At 42.9% G+C, this 18,653-nt stretch overlaps 1 protein-coding gene across 5 annotated transcripts in view; it reads right to left on the bottom strand.

Moving 5' to 3' along the window:
- PHF21B (PHD finger protein 21B) overlaps positions 1–18,653 on the bottom strand; it is a 235,638-nt gene that overhangs the window by 85,592 nt on the left and 131,393 nt on the right. For 3 of the 5 annotated variants that reach the window (XR_012896208.2, XM_075899821.2, XM_075899813.2), the window contains one exon: positions 10,220–10,525. The exons of the other annotated variants lie outside the window; for them this stretch is intronic. Coding sequence is in view for 2 of the 3 variants with exons in the window: in XM_075899821.2 (XP_075755936.1) it covers positions 10,220–10,525 (306 nt within the window). In the remaining variant the exon portion in view is untranslated. The remainder of the gene's footprint in view (positions 1–10,219; positions 10,526–18,653) is intronic. 5 annotated transcript variants of the gene reach the window in all.

Below are 18,653 nucleotides of genomic sequence, written 5' to 3' on the forward strand. Positions count from 1 at the left end.
AAGTGTCATTTAATTATACAGCATCCTGTCCTCAAGTCCATATATGTAAATTTTAAATAAATTGATTGACCTCTCCAAATTAATCTACATTTATGCTGGTGTGAATATAGGCAGAATCAGACATAAGTACTCTATAATCCATAACCTTAAATCACCATGCTCTTTTCAGCTTTTTGTTAAGACAGTGGGGAAGGAACTGGAATTATGGAGTTATGGAATTTTAACCTGGTTCAACAGTGTTTAAGATCAAAATCACAACAAATGTTGTTCTTTTGTATTTCTTTTGTTGAGTAATTTTCCCCACACCCTTCTTCTATTTACTGTAATGCTACTCAAACACACAATGGGAACACATTTGCCTTAAAGTTATCAAGGTGAATGCTGACATAAGAGATTGAAGATGTAATCCTGAATCTTTCCATTCTAGGACAATGACTGGACTCCAATCCCATTCTAACCAGCCTTCCTTCCACTGAATGCCTGCTGGGTTAACACTATGAAACTATTTCAGTGCCAAAGTCTTGTTCCTAATGGACCACAGTATCCATATAATAACTAGCACCCTGCTGGCAGCCTCAGCAGATGTACTCAGCATAGTTCAGTAGGCTAATTTTCATAGAGATGCCATAAAATCACACCTAAAAAAGGTGTATGATCATTCACCTACACAAATACAAGACATGTTTTTCTGAACGAATTGGATAGCAATACATCTATCTTAGCCTGAAACAAGAATACAATATGACCTAAGGTTGTATCACAAACTAGTAAGAAAAGCATGAAAATTGAAAGTTAAAATTCAAGGTCAGGTGTCATAGGGCACATCTACACAGGAGGGCTAAAGACAAAATAAGCTACACAACTTGAGCTATGTCAATTGCATAGCCTAAGTCGAAAGAGCTTACTTTGGCTTTTGGCGCTGTCTACACGACAGGAAGTAAGGATGTTAACTAGTGGTTAACTGACTAGTCGAGTAGTCGATGGAATTTCCATCAGTCAGTAGGCACTTCCACATTCCTCCTTTGAAATGTACAAGACCCACTGCTGAGGCTCTTGTACATTTCAAAGGAGGAATGCGGAACTCTGCTTGCAGCCCGGGCCCAGCAGGAAGTCCCACTGATTCTGGGCTGCATGCAGGTGCCAGCTTTGAAATGCACAAGAGTCCCCATCAAGGAGCCCGCTCTGACTTCCCCGCTGATCCCAGGATCTGTGCTGTGCTGCTACTTTGAAATACCCGGGCTCCAACGCAGCATTTCTGCCAAACCCGGGATCAGCTGGGGAGTCCCCAACTGACCCCCGGTTGTCGGGAAATGCTGCTGCAGAACCTGCAGTCAGCTGAGGAGTCCCCAGCTGATCCCAGGCTCCACATGGCATTTCAGCGGAACCCAGGATCAGCTGCAGATTCCCCAGCTGACTCCGGGTTCCCTTTCCCCAGAACCCTGGATCAGCTGAGGACTACCCAGCTGATCCCAGGTTCCACGGAAATGCTGCGCTGGAGCCCAGGATCAGCTGGGGAGTCCCCAGCTGACCCCAGGCTCCACACGTTCAGCACTGCATTGAAACACCGAGGCAGCGTTTCAAAGGGGCAGCACTGCACAGCTGAGCCAAGGATTAGCTGTGCGGCGCTGCCCCTTTGAATGCCTCCTCTACGTTTCAAAGCAGCAGCGCTGCACAGCTGAGCCCGGGCTTAGCTGTGTGGCTCTGCTGCTTTCAAGTACTCCCTCTCTTCCCCCTTTGTTGTCTCTATTTGATAGAGGCAGCGGGGCTGGGGGGAGTTGACATCCCTAGTTTAACATCCCTAGTAGGAAGTCCAAGGAAGAGCACACTTCCTCTGACTTCCCTTAGTCCCCATACTGTGAGGGTTACAGGAGTCAGAGGAAGAAGTCCTTCAGCTCAACATTATTTTGACATTTGTCGTAATAATGGTTTGCTATGTAGATGCAGACTATATTATTTTGGAATAACGTTAGGTATTCAAAAATAACACTGTTGTGTAGATGACCGGTAGTATATTAGTACAGGCAGTCCCCGAGTTACGCGGATCCGACATAAGTCGACATAAGTTACGAACGGGGATTTCTCTGTGGCGGAGCCAGCAGACCAGGGAGACGGGAGCAAAGCGGCGGAGCACCGGGGGCCGGACCCGCGGCCGCTTCCAGATCAGCTGGAAGCGGCGCGGGTCCGGCCGGGTGCTCCGCCGCTCTGTTCAGCGTCTCCCTGGTCTGTAGACCAGGGAGATGCTGAACAAAGCGGCGGAGCACCCAGCCGGACCCGCGCCACTTCCAGATCAGCTGGAAGCGGTGCGGGTCCGGCCCCAGGGAGACGCTGAGACCAGGGAGACCAGGGAGACGCTGAGCAGAGCGGCGGAGGACCCGGGCCGGACCCGCAGCGCTTTCAGCTGATCTGGAAGCCGCGGGTCCGCCCGGGTCCTCCGTGGCTTTGCTCAGCGTCTCCCTGCTCTGCAGACCGCGGCGCTGATCTGGAAGCGCCACGGTTCGGCCCGGGTCCTCCGCAGCTTTGCTCCACGTCTCCCTGGTCTGCTGGGAGAGGGGGGGACGCAGCTAGGCCCTCCCCCAGCAGACCAGGGAGACGTGAAGCAAAGCCGGGGGCCTGTGGTAGAGCAGGTGGGGCACTGCCGGTTGGTCCCGCAGCACCGCTCCTTGGCGCTACTGGACCAACCCGGCAGCACCCCAGCTGCTCTGCCCCAGGCGTCCTGATTCAGCTGCTGATCAGTTTCAGCAGTGGCTGAATCAGGATGCCTGGGGCAGAGCAGCTGGGGTGCTGCTGGGTTGGTCCATTAGCTCCGAGGAGCGGCCGCGCTACTGGACCAAGCCAGCAGCACCTGAGCTGCTCTGCCCCAGGCGTCCCAAAGTCAGCCGCTACTGAAACTGACCAGCGGCTGACTACAGGAAGCCCGAGGCAGAGTTGCTCGGCCCTGGGCTTCCTGGAATCAGCTGCTGATCAGTTTCAGCAGCAGCTGACTTGGGGACGCCTGGTGTTCTTACCTTGAATCTGTATGTAAGTGGAACTGGTGTCCAGATTCAGCGGCTGTTGAAACTGATCAGTTTCAGCAGCGGCTGATGCCAGTTCCGACTTACATACAGATTCAACTTAAGAACAAACCTACAGTCCCTATCTTGTACGTAACCCGGGGACTGCCTGTATATCAGATTTTCACCTCTGAAAAATGGAATTAAAATTTAGCTTGTGGAATAATCTGAGTTTGATGGTCTCATTTAATTAAGCTGTTAACAGTGATCCACGCTTTATGATTTTAACACGATTTACAGACTTTGCTCAAGAAAAAACTCAAGATTGGACTAGAACTTATAGGGTCAGAATTAAGATGGTAGATCCTTCTAGATGGTGAAGATTGCCATGAACTTTCAATTTGACTTGGGGAACAAACTGGAGGGCTTACTGTAAAATATGTGTGAGTGTCAGCAATTGTGTTCTATAGGCGCAAATAGTGTGTTAAGGGATGGAGTCTATTGTCTTGTGAGGATGTTCCCCAAGCATTGCAGTGCCGGTGGCTGAGTCCCACCCTATGAACAGCCTGAGGCTGGAAATGCTGTGAAGAGCCAACATCTTATGGCAGTGACTGAACATTCCTGCAATCAACTTCTTAAAGGCTATGTCTACTCTACAGGATTTTTGCACAAAAGCAGCGGAGCATCCACAGCTCAAGCACATTTTTGCACGAGAAAATCTACAGTCAATCATCAGAACAGAGGGCTTTTTGCGGTGTAGGTATACCTCCTTCTACGAAGCATAACTCCTTTTTGCGCAAGACTTCTTCGCAACAGGGGTTTCTTGCACAAAAAGAGCCTATTACAAAAAGCACAGGTGCTCTGATCAGAGCTTTCTTGCGCAAGAGTGTCCATGCAGTGTGGACACTCTCTTACGCAAAAGCACATCACTTTTGCAATATCCTTTTGTGGTGTGGAGAAGGCTTTTGTGCAAAAAGTTTTTGTGCAAAAACTCTTGCGCAAAAATCTTTTTGCACAAAAACCCTGTAGTGTAGACTAAGCCAAAGGGTACATCTACACTGCACGCCTATTTCAAAATAAGCTATTCCGGAAGAAATACTCCGAAATAGCTTATTTCTAAATAACAGGTCTACACTACAGGGAAGCCTCAAAATTAGTCTGAGGCAGGCTTCCCTAATGGGGACATGCTACCTTGATTTAGAGCCCCAGAAGGCACTGGGGAGTAATTACTTTGAATGGCCCTGGGAAGGAGCTATTTCGAAATAGAAGCAGTGGAGTGTCCACACTACTCTTATTCCAAAATAGCTATTTTGGAACAGGCATTATTCCTCGTGGAATGAGGTTTGCAGGAGTTGGAATAAGCTGTCTGTTCTTTGAATTTATTAAATAATAACGGAATTGTTGTGTAGACTTTCACATTGTTATTTTGGAATAACCATGGGTGAGTAGATTGTATTATTTGTCGAGCCCTGCTGATTAGGATATGACCATATAGATCTGAGGTTCCCAACTGCTGGACCACGGACCAACTTGCTGGCTGTTTGGGCTGCGGCAGCTGCCAAAGCTCAAGCCAGCTGTTCATGGCAGCTCAACTCTGACAGCCATGGTGGCTGAGGCATGGCAAGAGGAGGCAGAGCAGGAGGCACCTTCTTCCCTCCCCCATACTTGGGGAGGGAGAGCACAAAGGAGGAGGGAGTGTGAGCACTGCCAACATCCGCTCCCCCTGCCCGCATGGCTGCTTTTGCCAGTGGTGGTGCTAGGCCTGAGGTGGTGGCAGGAGGAGGCGTGGCGCTAGGCCTGAGGTGGCGGCACCTCCCTCCCCCCTCGATAATGGCAGCTAGCTGAGGCTCCAAACTCTGCTTGCAAGACTGCTTGTGCTGGTGGTGGCGCTGAGGCATCAGCAGGAAGAGGCAAAAAGAGGACATGCCTCCTTCCCTCCTCCCCCCCTCCATGCTCTGCCCTCACAGTTGCTTTTGCCAGAGGCAGCAGAAGGAGGTGGCAAAGGAGGTGCCTCCCTCGGTAAAGGCAGCCTGGACGGTGCTCCGCGCTCCTCCCCACCACTGATGAAGGCTCAAGATGTGCTTGGGGAGGGAGGGAGTGCGAAGGAGGAGGGAGTGTGTACACTGCCAATGGCCACTCCCCCTTTCCACCATGCTCCCTAGGGTGGGCAGTCTCGTTCTGGGGAGTTTTGGGGTGGGAGAGCCAAATAGGGGCAAAGAGGTGTTGGCATGGGCTATAGGGGTCAGAGGTTAAAGGGTCAAAGGACATGGTGCATAGTAGTGGGAGTCAAAGAGTGTTAGACACTGCAGAGCATATAGTGATATAGATCACTGTTGCAAACACATATATTTGCAACAAAACTTTGGCAAATGTTGTTGAATAAGATATCTATAAAAAGGTTATGATTTACTAGCTATGATTATAGTATTTGTATGCATGTATCATTTTTGTATTTGAAGTTATCAGGCTCTATACCTGATTTCAAATATTTGATCCTCGGATAACATCCACAAAGTATTTAGCCAGAATGTCTTAGAGGGACTACTCAAGTGGAATGACTGATCAAAGGACCCAAACTCACAATGAAGCAGTGTAGATGGGAGACCCATCTACACTGAATGGACTTTCCTGTGAATGTTCAAACTAGCACGTAAGCAATGGCTTTTACCCGCAAAGAGCTAAGTTATGCATGGATGGGAGATTTGCCCATGTGATGGCTCACGTGACAAACTCCATCTTGTTTCTGAACTTTTCCACTATAAGAACAACGAGAGTCCCTCCACATGGGAGAAAATATAAAAGGTCCTAGGAACTCTTCTGTCTTACCTCTTTCCTGCTCCAGGTTCTTTATGGCTCAAGCCTCTGTACTATGGAGTTATACCAGTGGGAGCATTCTAACAAAGGAACTGAGGTCCTTTCAATGATTTGGAACTAACCAGAGAATTGACTTAAGCCAACAGTACAAGGCTAAAACAAGGACTCAGCAATTGTTGTATGCATTCTTGTTTCTTTGACCAATTTCAACTCTTACCTCTATTTCTTTCTTTTATGAATAAACCTTTAGATTTTAGATACTAAAGGATTAGCAACAGCGTGATTTTTTTGGATAGGTCTGAGTTATATGTTGACCTATGCATTTGGATTAGAAGAACTTTTTATTTGATGAGACTGTTTTTCATAAACACTCATCCCTATAAGCAATGTTCCTGGTGATGCTTAAGGAACAGGAGTATCTCAGGGAACTGCTTTTCTGGCTTCTTGTTACCCAATGTGGTGAAACAGATGTTCTCTTTTTGACCAGTCTGGTGTTACTTGTAAATAAACAACCACCAGTCTTGGGCTATGACTGCCCTGTTTCTAAGCTGTTCATCCTGAATTAAATACTTTCAGTAGTGTCCCATCAGAATTAATTGTTAACAGGATGACCCCCACATTACTTAGAATGAGAGTATGAGTTTGTTCTTTGGAATAAATTGTAAATCTCTAAAGAATCATTTAAAGGGTATTGTGCACATATATTTATCCAGACCATTTTAAGTAGATTTAGTTTCCCTGACAATCAATAATGTATCTAAAACACTTTAAAATATATTGGGGAAACCAGGGCCTATGATGAAAGTGCTGACACAGAGCAGTGCAAATGGACATGCTATAATGAACATACTTATATTTAATCCTATCTATATTTAAAAGTTATATATCTAGGTTGAAAGGGGTTCCCTTATAGTTTTATGCCCCATTTTTTCTGCTGAGTTTCATTTAGCATTTCATCCCTTAGGCTAGATACCACTCAAGATGACCATGCACACACGCTGATCCCTTTAAATGCTTTCCAGCAGAAATCAATGTTCAGAAACTCATAACTTTACATTTCATGCCCTTGCCCTTTTCCACACTTTGCAGACACAGAGGGAAAAACTGCACTACGCCAGTAATCTCGTTTACTGCTATCAGCTTTTCTCTCTGACCCAGGCAGCAAAAGGCTGTCATCATCCCCCATCTCACAAACTTTATACATTTCAAAAGAAAAACTGTTTTTCTGAGTGATTAAAAAAAAGAAGCAGACATTTTGGTTACTCTGCCAACAGCGACACCTGCAAGTGAGGCTCTAACATTAGTAAACAAGATGTTATTTCTATTGATCTCAAATTCATACTCTAGAAAAGAATAAAGATTTCTTCATGAAAACACTAACAGACTTTTTCTAGGCCTTTTTGACTGGAGAAGAAAAGAATTGTAGAAAACTTTGAATAAACTAAAGTAAACACTACAGTATTCGGTGTAGCTCTTGAGTGCTACACAGCCTACCTGTTATACATCCTTCTATTATGGCAAATTTTTGACACAATCAGAAATGCAGATTCATAAAACTGACGTTATAAGAAACTTTGTACTGTGAAGGCCATTTAGCAAGAACTCAAACACAGTGAACCCAATGTAGGGCACTGTTATCATTCCTATTCTGGTTACAGCAAACCTCTGCTTAAAATGCAGTTGTACTAGAGAGAAAAAAAAATATATATATATATAAGCAGTGCTTTTTTTGTGATGGTACTGCCTGGTACACAGTACTGGCACCTCCAGTCAGAGCTCAACAACTTTTCCCCTGGAGCACTGTCACCATTTTTTTTAACAAATAAAGCACTGTATATAAGTATGGGACAAATACTGGTTTAGAGGATCATACAGCAGGTGAACACTCCCTCTCAGCACACTGCTGAGTTCCATGGGGCTGCTCTGCATAGGGAAACACAATGGAAATGAATATGGGAAAGCACAGGGCTAATCTTCCCAATGGAGGGGAGATGAAGGCAACTCTGGGGTTATTGCAACTACCTACCAGGAAAGATTCCTTCCTTCTAAGAACTCTACCTCCTGCCAGAAATGACAAGTTCACAGTCCACTACTCAAAGGCTATGACTACTCTTATGGTAGTGTGTATTTTTATACCCTGCTAGTACTGGTATAAATAGCAGCTGTAGATGGTGAAACACAGTTTAGGCAAATTAAGTGCCCTATACACTTGTATCTGTAGGCTCTACATAACCAAACAGTGCCTCTGACATTTACACTGCTACTTTTAGCAGTGAAGGATGCTGCTGATTCCTCACTGCTGGAACCTTTTTTGGTGAAGTAAATAGGGAGGCAGCAGGGAGCTGCTGGATCCTTGCTCTACTCCCAGGGCCTGTTAACTATATTAAAGTCAATGATGTTGTATCAGAATAAACAAAGGAAAGATGTAGTTCCCAAGATGGACTGACATGCTCAGTCGATTAACTAAATAGGGTTTGTTGTCATCATTATGCTAGCGTGATGGACATTCCCTCCACAATATTTGGGTTGAGGCTCCACAGCCCATGGACTTCAGAGAGTTTCAGATTTTCCAATACCACTTTTGTTTCACACTGTCTTCAATTATAGTTTGACTCTTACAGCTCCTCTAGTTTACATTTTTTTCTTTTTTCACCCTGACAAAAGATTCTAACAGTAGCCTTTCCTGGGATTGTAATGGGTAAGAAGTAGTCAGGGTATGGAAATAAACATTCCTTATAACTTCTTCTGTGCAAACAGGAATTTTGTAGCTGCAGATCCTACTGCTCTCCCAACTCTCCACATTGACTGACTGGGTTCTCACCCTAGCCAGGGGTCTGCTGCTTAGACTTTTAAGTGCTAAAGATAACAGCTCACACCCTTATCTCACAAAGTTTTGGTGCAGACTCTGCATTTACTGTTTTCCTCTTATCTGAGACGTTGTTAGTGTAATTTCATCCTGTTTTTATTGCAGAAAGGATTTCCATAATGTGGGTTGTCTGAAGCTGAGGATGCTGCTAGTGAAAAAGTGATAGAGATGTAGCCATGTTAGTCTGGTGCAGCTGAAGCAAAATGCAGGACAATGTAGCACTTTAAAGACTAACAAGATGGTTTATTAGATGATGAGCTTTCGTGGGCCAGACCCACTTCCTCAGATCAAATAGTGGAAGAAAGTAGTCACAACCATATATACCAAAGGATACAATTAAAAAAAAGAACAAATATGAAAAGGACAAATCACATTGCAGAACAGGAGGGCGATGTGGGGGGCGGGAGGAAGGAAGGTAAGTGTGAATTACCTTCCTTCCTCCCCCCCCCCCACCCCCTGCATCCCCCTCCTGTTCTGCAATGTGATTTGTCCTTTTCATATTTGTTCACTTTTTTTAATTGTATCCTTTGGTATATATGGTTGTGACTACTTTCTTCCACTATTTGATCTGAGGAAGTGGGTCTGGCCCAGGAAAGCTCATCATCTAATAAACCATCTTGTTAGTCTTTAAAGTGCTACATTGTCCTGCATTTTGCTTCAGCTAGTGAAAAAGACACTTGTTCTGCAAACTCTTCCTTAACATCCATGCGGTCATTGAGTTAAATGAGCACTCTGGGAAAACCACAGGTGCCTACCATGTGCCTGGAGAGTAGGAGAGACAGCGTGGCAGCACCTCATGCCAAACATTTTCTTTCTGTTTGTTCCTCTCCTGAACCTTGCTGGGGGGGAAGAACCGCACTGCCACCCCAAAAGGTGAAGCAATTGAATTCCATCAGCGCCTCAGAAGCCTCTCTCAACTCCTGCCTCTACTAGCCAAGCCAGCCTTCAGCTGAACAAAAGGAAAAACTATGTAGCACTTCAAAGACTAACAAGATGGTTAATAGGCGATGAGCTTTCGTGGGCCAGACCCACTTCCTCAGATCACAGGAAGAAAGTGCCAGGGAGGGCAAATACTATTAACACAGCAACAGAGATTTAGGGCTTGACCTGCCCCGTGCTCCGCTCTGGGCCCTGCTGTCCAGCTCAGGCCAGAGAGCCCTGCCTCCTCCGCACTATGCTGTTCCCCAAGTCATATTAGCCCTCGGGTGTTACGTTCCCTGTGCCTCCTCTCAAAGCAGTGAGACAGCCCCGCTCCCTGCCCTGCAGACCAAGCAGCCTGCGGCGCCCGGCTGTGCTCCCCCTCCCCCGCACGAGCCCCGCTCTCCCCGTGTCAAGCTACACACCTCCTGCAGCACCGCCCCCTGCCCTCCCCAGCCAGGCCCCCGTCATGAGGCGACCGCCCCCTCCTCCCGTCCCCCAGTCAGAGCCCCCAGTGTGGCTGCAGCCCCTCCCCTGGCCCCGCGCCCCGCCCCGCGGACTCGGCGGAGGCAGGCGGCGGAGCCCGCAAGTGGCAGAGCGCGGCGCAGCGGGGGCCGCCCGTGACTCCTACCTGGGAGCGGGAGCCGAGCTCGGGCGCTCTGCGGGCCGTCACCAGCTTGGCCGTGGTCTGCAGGTTGATGGGGGCGCTCTGCAGGGGCTCCACGCCGGCCGCGCTGCAGCCCAGCCCCCCGTTGAGGTGCGCGGTCACCATCGCGATGGGAGCCTTGGCCGGCAGGACGGAGATGGCCAAGCTCTGGCTCTGGCTGCCGCCGCCGTTGGACGCTTTGAGCAGCGCAGGGACCCCGCCGGGCTTGGTGTTGCCGCTGCCCCCGCTCCCTACCAGCACCGCAGCGGGGCAGCTCCGCACCGCCAGCTTCTGCCACAGGGAGAAGGAGAGAGAGAAGCGCGAGCGTCACCACCGGCCTTGACACAGCAGCGGCGGCGGCACAGCCCCCTTCCCTCAGCCCGGGCACGGGGCGCCCCGGCACCGCCGCGACCGCATGGCCTCATCTGCCGCCAGCCCGGCTCTGCCAGGCGCTCCAGCGGCGGCTCTCACCCCTCCCTGACCCGCAGCAGCCCTGCCATTGCCGCCTGCGCCGGCCGGGGGCGCCCCGCCGAGAACCCGGCTGCATGTGCCTTCTGCCTCTTCCTTCTCTTCCTTTGGGCTACCTCATGCTCCCGAAGCCGGGCTATGCACCAGGAGAGCACAGAGAGCCAGCCCGGACCGGCGCTAGCATTTCTTAAAGGATGAAGGACAGCTGGCCAGATCCTGCTTAGCATCATTCTCTGGTCCCCTCCACTGCTTTTAACAGCGCGCTGGCTTAGTGTAGTTTATGATTTGTCCGAACAATTTATTTTTCTGTTAAAGTGGATTTTTCGCTTGGATTTGTTTGGGGGAGGAGGGAAGGAAGTTACTTAATTCACCTTGAATCATTTTCGAGTGTGCGTGTATGAGAGAGAGAGAGAGAGAGAGAGAGAGAGAGAGATTGGACAGCACCAAGCACCTAAGTCCATGAGTAGAGGCTACATCACTACAAGTGAGAAATAATAATTGATAAAAGGATTTCAGAGCAGGCTAGCCCGTATTATCAAACTCATCTCGCATTAGAATTCAAATCACATTACACCTTCCAGTCTCATCCTACACATTTGTTTAGATTCCCAATTCTTCAGATTTCCTCAGTGATTTACACATTTTATTTTCCATGTGTCTTCATCTCATTTTTGAATGTGCATTTCCTTTAAGATTTTTTTTTAAATAACCTACATTATGTATCAAGGTATTAGGTTCAAGCTATCAGGTTTCAAGGTTCTAGTGAAAGAAAAAGCAAACAAACCACCCTCTTACTTTTTAAGGCTTATGAAAAAGTCTCACATTTGTTGAAAAGCATTAATATTACTGAGAACTTATATATAAAAACAACATTTTATTCTGGATCAAGTTTTTTTCTTCTATTCCATGTTACACTGACGACTCATGCCTTTATAGTTGCCAAAGTACTGGATATAAGAGACTTGATTCAAACCTATTTTTATCTTTATCTCATTTTAGCTGTATTCAAATCTCCTTGTATTATGTATCACCCATATTCAGATTAAGATACTTCTGAATAAGATTTTAGCTTTACAGTCATATTGTTTCATTTTATATCATATGTGATATATAATTAAAAACTCATAATGGAGACAATGGGCAAATTCTTCTTTCAGTTAAAACAACAGTATAAATCTGTTACTTAGAAATAAATAGAGTTGGTTTGGGCATGAAATCTTCACTCCGTTCTGTTCTGTGTCAGTGTGCCATTTACTTCAATGGGACCAAGATTTCCAGTTGTGTAAGTGAAAGCAGAATATGTCCCCTGCACCTATTTTACATTTATTACATTTTATACCTTGATTTTAATGTCTACCCAAACAAGTTCTCAATATTTTAATTGCCTGGATGGGAAACTTTACATCACACAAACATACAAATATGCTCTACTGCTCCACATTCATTGTTTTTCTCATATAACCTATAAAAGATACCTAAATACTTTACATTTTCTCTGACTCAGTTCAACAGAACAAGTAAAAGTTCACCACTCCTTAAGATATGCCATTTTTGGAGCACAGTGGAAACAAAAGCAAGTTAAAAAGCAGGAACTATACTTTCCTTACATAGTTTAATACCCAATAATTGCTTTTCAACTTGCTACAAAGAGGGGAAAAAAGAGACAATGCAAATCTGAATTCAAGTACAATTAAAATGTTTAGATATTTCTTTACTCACATTAAGATAAACCTAATTTTCCAGGGTGATCCACTCATCTGACAGAGACATATTAATAATAGTTTTTTGTGCCACTATTTTCATAATCAACTGATGTATATGAATATATTTGTATATATGCAACAGAAATAGCTGATATATTATTAGATTTTTTTCTTTGTTTTAAATTGTAACTCAAAGCAAACATTAAGTTGTTTCTATAGTTGACCCCTTTGTATTTTTCCTTGTTAAAGGAATATTTGTATTCCCTTTTAAAGATACATTTTACTTTAATCCTTAAAAAAGTAAATGAAGGGAAGAATGTTGCCACTATTGTAAGCCTGAAATAACCAGTCAGCTTATTCCAAACACTTCCACTAAGTGGACAAAACAATACTTTGTATATATATATATATATATATATATGAAGTATTTGTTTAAAAGGTATGAGTTTTAGAAGCTAGATGTGGAAACTTATCTGATTAGTAACTCTTGAAGATTAATTTCAGAAAGCTAAACTCACCTGTTTGGAAGAGATGACATTTTTCATGTGTGTCTGATTGAATTGTTCCAAGAAAATGCATCTACTTAAACACACTGAAACATCTTAATTTTGATTCTTTGGTTTTCTTTTTTAAAAAAACATATGTTTTCATATTCACCCCAATATGTGCTGATAAAGGCATCTTGTCAGAAACAATGTAGTATGAAAAAAAATTCCAAAGAAAACCTAATCTGCTGTAATACATTTCTGTCAAATTAATTAAAGAATATTCTTGTTTCTAAAAGAGACAAATCTGAATTTTGGGAATCAGTCAGCATAACAATCTCTGACACTTTTGGTATGATGAATAATAAGAATCTAAACATGCTTTGGGCATAACAGTTAAACACATGTGCAGTCATAATGGGGGAACCAAAAAAAAATAGTGTCTCTAAATGCTGAAAAGTAGCTCACTGCTTCTCATCTCCAGCATAACAGTCCTTACAATACACCAATTTTGAAGCAGCGCCTTTTCAATAGCAGCACAACTTTCATTGTCACTGCAGGATGCCACAGGCAAACTGGAGTTTGAAATATGTATGCCAGTCACATGCAAACACACTTCAGTGTGCTGTAAAGCTGCTGCTTGTTTATGATTTTCTATATGCTACACGACAGATTCCTCTTCTTAGATTTCAACTGTATAAAGCAGTGTGCTAATACTTTTTCCCAAATGTTTCAAAATAGCTTTACCCTTTCTACTTATTTTTAAATAAAAAAAAATACCAGTGTGTTTCACAGAAGTCTATGCTCATGAAGGTTTGTAGTGTGTGGTGAAAACAGGGATGCAACAGTTTTGTTATCATTCCACAACATTTGGAATAAGTGTGGCTCCCACCAGCTACTCAGTACTACCATGTATAATTATTAATCCGATTGATGAGTTTCATATTAAAGAGAAGGGAATAGGGGATAGAGATGGATTTGAAGAATTCTGCCTTCGGAAGCCACAGGCAAAAGCAAATAGCTATTCTTAGTACAGATGCTGGAGCACACATGCACTGAAACCCACACATTACCATTCACTGCAATGTTTTTACTCTGCTGTTGACATCCTTTTTGGTAACCTTACAAGGTCTAATGTGCCTGATATATCAGAGTAATCCACACATGCACTTCAATGTAGATTGTTAAATAAAAATGTGACTATATTCTAAAACAATTTTATACTCTTCTGCTGATTATCTTGCATGGAGTATAAACTGATACAAGCCTGCCAACAAACCTTCATGTTTCCAAACTAAGATATGTGACCTGTTTAAGAGGGACTTAGAATTCACTGCCCATCACTGTTTATTTTAACCACTTTTGCCTCAGACACAGACTTTGTTCCAGTAATCCTTCCAGAATGATACCCTTTGACAATGCACTTTTGCTATGAAAATCTGCAGTTCTTTCCAAAGCAACATCTATTATTTTTCTGAGCTGACCTAGAAGAAAACATTTTGTATATATGTAACAGCAATCCATTATAGAACCAAAGTGAAGGCCTACCAATTAATAATTTAACATGTTTCACAAACCTAAGGCACTGCATGTGAGATAGCAGAATAGAGATTCCCTCAGAGAAGAGGGTCTTGACCTCTGCTAATTTACTCAGTTCTCACAATAAAACTCAGCTGAATAACAGACTCTGTAATATTCTAATGCAACAGACCACAAGCACCTTATTTTGGCAAGAACCATAGTATATGAGATGCTTCAAGATTTGTGGTTTTGGTAACTGAATTTTCATATTCTTTTCAATGTTTCCAGTTGCCATTTTTAATACCTCGTTGTGTACCTTTATCATCAGGGCCTTGATCCTTGCAAAAACTTATGATCCTACATAACTTTACTCAAAGAAGTAGCCCTAGAGAAGTGGATAGGGCTACTCCAATGAATAGATGTATACTTATGCAAATATTTGCAGGACTAGGTCCTTGGGTGGGATTGGTAATATGCTACCAATATTTCAACAAAGGGTTCTTTTAAAAACATATCCATGTTGCCTCTAGACAACTCCAAGTACCATGGCTGTTGTGCGCACAGAGTGGATGGGTGAGAAACTGAAAAATCTATTTGGTTTCCCTTTATTAAAAATGCTCTGTCATATCCATAACTTTGATGAGAACATTTTACACAGCATTCCTGAATAACCTTGTATTGATAATATAGCATTATGTGCAACCTCTGTAATCTGAACCAGGGCAATGACATTTGTAGGGGAGTCTGGGACAACCTGTCTTTCCCAAATTATTTTTTAAACAACCTGCTGTTTTGATGTAATCTCATTCATTCCAAAGAGAGGTTGGGGCAATTGCACTACAAAAGTATTTTTAATGAACCCCAGGGATAGGTCATCACTGGGAGGGATGATTTAACAGTACCTAGAGAGTGGAGGTGAACTCCATGAGAGGCAGGAAATCATCCAAGCTTCCCTTTAATTTGGTGTTGCAATTTTAACAAGGGGCTCAAGGGAGCCCACTCCAGCACACCACCATTGAGGAGTTAACCCCCCTTTCTGCTTGCTGGTCCACAAAGCAAGACCCAACCACAGCCTTCTCAGTGTGCCATGATAAAGACTGAAAAGCATAAGGGAACATAGGAGGCAGAAAGAATTATGGATAAAGACAAAGAGATACATGGTAAAGTCGTAGTTATATCACTGCTGCTTCAAATTTTCTTCTAGCTCCTAGTATTAATCAGCAGGAAAATGAAAAATCTGATGAGAACTTGAATATAGATCAAAAAATATCCTGACAACTGTCAGAGGGTACGGAAAGCAGGAAAAGGCTTTTAGGGGAATTATAGATCCCTGGTCAAACAAAATTTACCCTTTGGACAAAACATCAGGAAGGTACAACAGAAGGAAAATGTATGTGTCAAAGCACAAAGTATGGTAACTACTTAAAAAAAAAAACAAAAAAAACAAAAAAAGCCTTTTTTGTATGTTGTTTTCTCTCCCAGTCCCTTTTTTGACAATTTACTGCCTGCCTGACATTAGAAATAAGAATTCATTCATTTTTTTCTATCAGCTCTCAGCTAATTAGCCATTGCTGCAGCAGAGCACAAGAATTTACATTCAAAGCAAAAGCTCATTCTAATCAAAACTGTAGCAAACTGGGGGTTTTGTTTGACGTGAACCTGAAAGTCAGTTATTGTACCACTGATGTACATACCATATTACCAGCTGAGTGCTTTCAGCATCCCTCTACCAGTGTGAAATATTTAATCAGCACAAAGATCCAATCAGCACAGTAGAGGGGAATCCAGTGTGTGCATTAATTTACTTTCAGATGAAAAGCAGTAAAGCAGGTCAGAAACATATAACCTTCCTCCCTTCTCTCCCCTCCTTTCCCCAGCACAGAACATCAGAAGAGTTTGGAGGTGGGGGAGGGAATGTGAGCCACTCTAGGTGACTCCAGATTGGAGATTTAGAAAGATATTAGTCATTCCTGCCAAAGGATGACAAATGTTGCCTGGAGTAGAGAAGAAAGGACTTCCCCCACAAATGTAATCGATTAACAAAAACGACTCAGTATTTCTGAATGTTCTCTTCTTAAACTGAAGAAGTTCTAAAACCTTTTTTTTCCCCCAGCACGTCTTTAATTAAGAGAGACAGAAAACACCCAACAAAAAACAAATGAGCCTTGGTATTTGGGAGTAATGGCTCTCTATGCTCTGACTACTTCTGATCTGTGGTAACATTCTCCAGTAAAGGTCTTCATTAGGAATAAAATCTGTTTTGTAAATATTACCAAGCATTTTTACACATCAGCAATTTCTATATATTGTAGAAGTTTATTGCCATGTTCAGAAACTAATCTTTGTACACTACCAACTTTACTTGTAATCTGTCACTGAGAAACAAATTTCTCAGTTTTTTTAAAATGTAGGCTACCTAGTACCTAATCTGTGTGAAATCCAATGAAAATATCAATAAAGAAAGAAAGTCATTAATGATCATTTCTAATATAAACTTTAAATGAATTAATCTAATGATGTTGCAAATTAAACTTAAGTGCAAAGGCACTGTAATGGGTAATAATTAAAATCACCAGAAAAACTTACCCCTATGTCAATCTGATAGGACTAAATCTCTCAAAAATGGCTAGTTTCCAGCACAGGTCGGTAATGAAAAATTAACATATCTACGTGAAGAGAGAATTTGCAAAAGTGGTAAATATTCTAATAACAGTAACAGTGGGATTGTAAAAGCATAAATTCACTCAAATGCAATTATCCTTTAATTTCTATAACCATTACAACAGCCTGCTGGGTAAAAAATAAAATAAAAATGCACTTCCCACTATATTACTAACTGGCAATCCACTCATCAAAGCTTCAAATTATCTGCTTAGTGACTTGTAAAAAGCACTTTTTAACAAATAAGGAGTAGGAGAGAAGAACATGATATTGAATGAAAAACGTCAAACTCATATTATGGAATGTTCTAGAAGTATCTGCATTTTAGAGGGGAGGAGGAGGGGCAGCTGGAATTTTTTTAATAACCTCACAAATAATCCCTCCTTCTTTCCCTCTCAAACCATGTCAATGATCAAGGAAATAAGAACAAGGCGCTTGATTCACAGCTGACTCTCTGTTCTTGTTACATCAGATCAAGAGAGAGCAATCTAACAGAGGCGCCTATTTCTGCAGGGGAAATAAATCTACAAGCTGGCATTTTGTCTCTTAGTCCTATTAATTACCTATTTTTTGCTGTCAGAAACAGATCTTTTTGTAACTTGCAATCCAGGTTTGTCAAAATACAATACATTCTCTCTCTCCAAGCCTACACTAAAAACTTCATTGAGAGTGACAGACTGATTTTGATTGTATTTGATGAACAGATCCCTATTCGTTCCTTTAATCCCAGGAAAACTCTTTACTACAATGAAAATATTGAGATGAGGCCTGATCTAAAGCCCGCTGATACTAATAAAAACCTTTCAATTGACTTTAGTGGTTGGATCCATAGTGAAGACCAGTGAGACTTTCTCTATCAAGTCTGCAAATCTATGAAATGCTTTAAAATATTTCCTTCTTTTAAGCCCTAATTTATAGCAAAAGCAAACATTAGCTTGATCTCATTAATATAAATCTTCAGTGCATCTAGGCATTCTCTCTCAATAGGCTCTGTGGTGTATTTTAAATTTTTGCTCTCCACTGGGCAACATGGGTCCTCTGGTAACCTAAAGCAATAGTCCTATAGGAGATTAGCAATTCCTGAAATTTACATACTTCAGCTGTTCCCAGCTTTATAGCTTTCCATGATTTACAGTGCCCTGTGCCTTTGTGAGAATTGCATTTGTTTAGCTTATTTAATCATGTTTTAAACAAAACAAAACTGGAGTGTAGACCATTTAAACATTTAAGTTTTGATAAAACAAAGGCACAGTGATTAAAGGGCACAAGCATGCCATGCAACATATGGAGCCACAGTTAAAGTGCCCCAGAACAAGCTCAATGTTTCTATTGTGTGAAAGACTCATTCATTACAGCTACAAGATGCAATGCAGATATTTGCATTTTTTAAGAGGTGCATCTTGTAGTTATGTAAATCATGGAATCTAGGGTCTTTCTAAATGGCATCAAAGCCCACATTTCTTGATATACTAAATCCCTTTGTTTCTGCAGAAATGCATTCTTTGCCTCGCCGAGTATTTTAATGTCTGAATTTCATTAAAGTTTCTATCCCAAGATATGAGCTATGGGGCTTGTGTGTTT

This window comes from Pelodiscus sinensis, chromosome 1 (genome assembly GCF_052426305.1).
Source record: "Pelodiscus sinensis isolate ZL-2025 chromosome 1, ASM5242630v1, whole genome shotgun sequence".
Classification (NCBI taxonomy): domain Eukaryota; kingdom Metazoa; phylum Chordata; order Testudines; family Trionychidae; genus Pelodiscus; species Pelodiscus sinensis.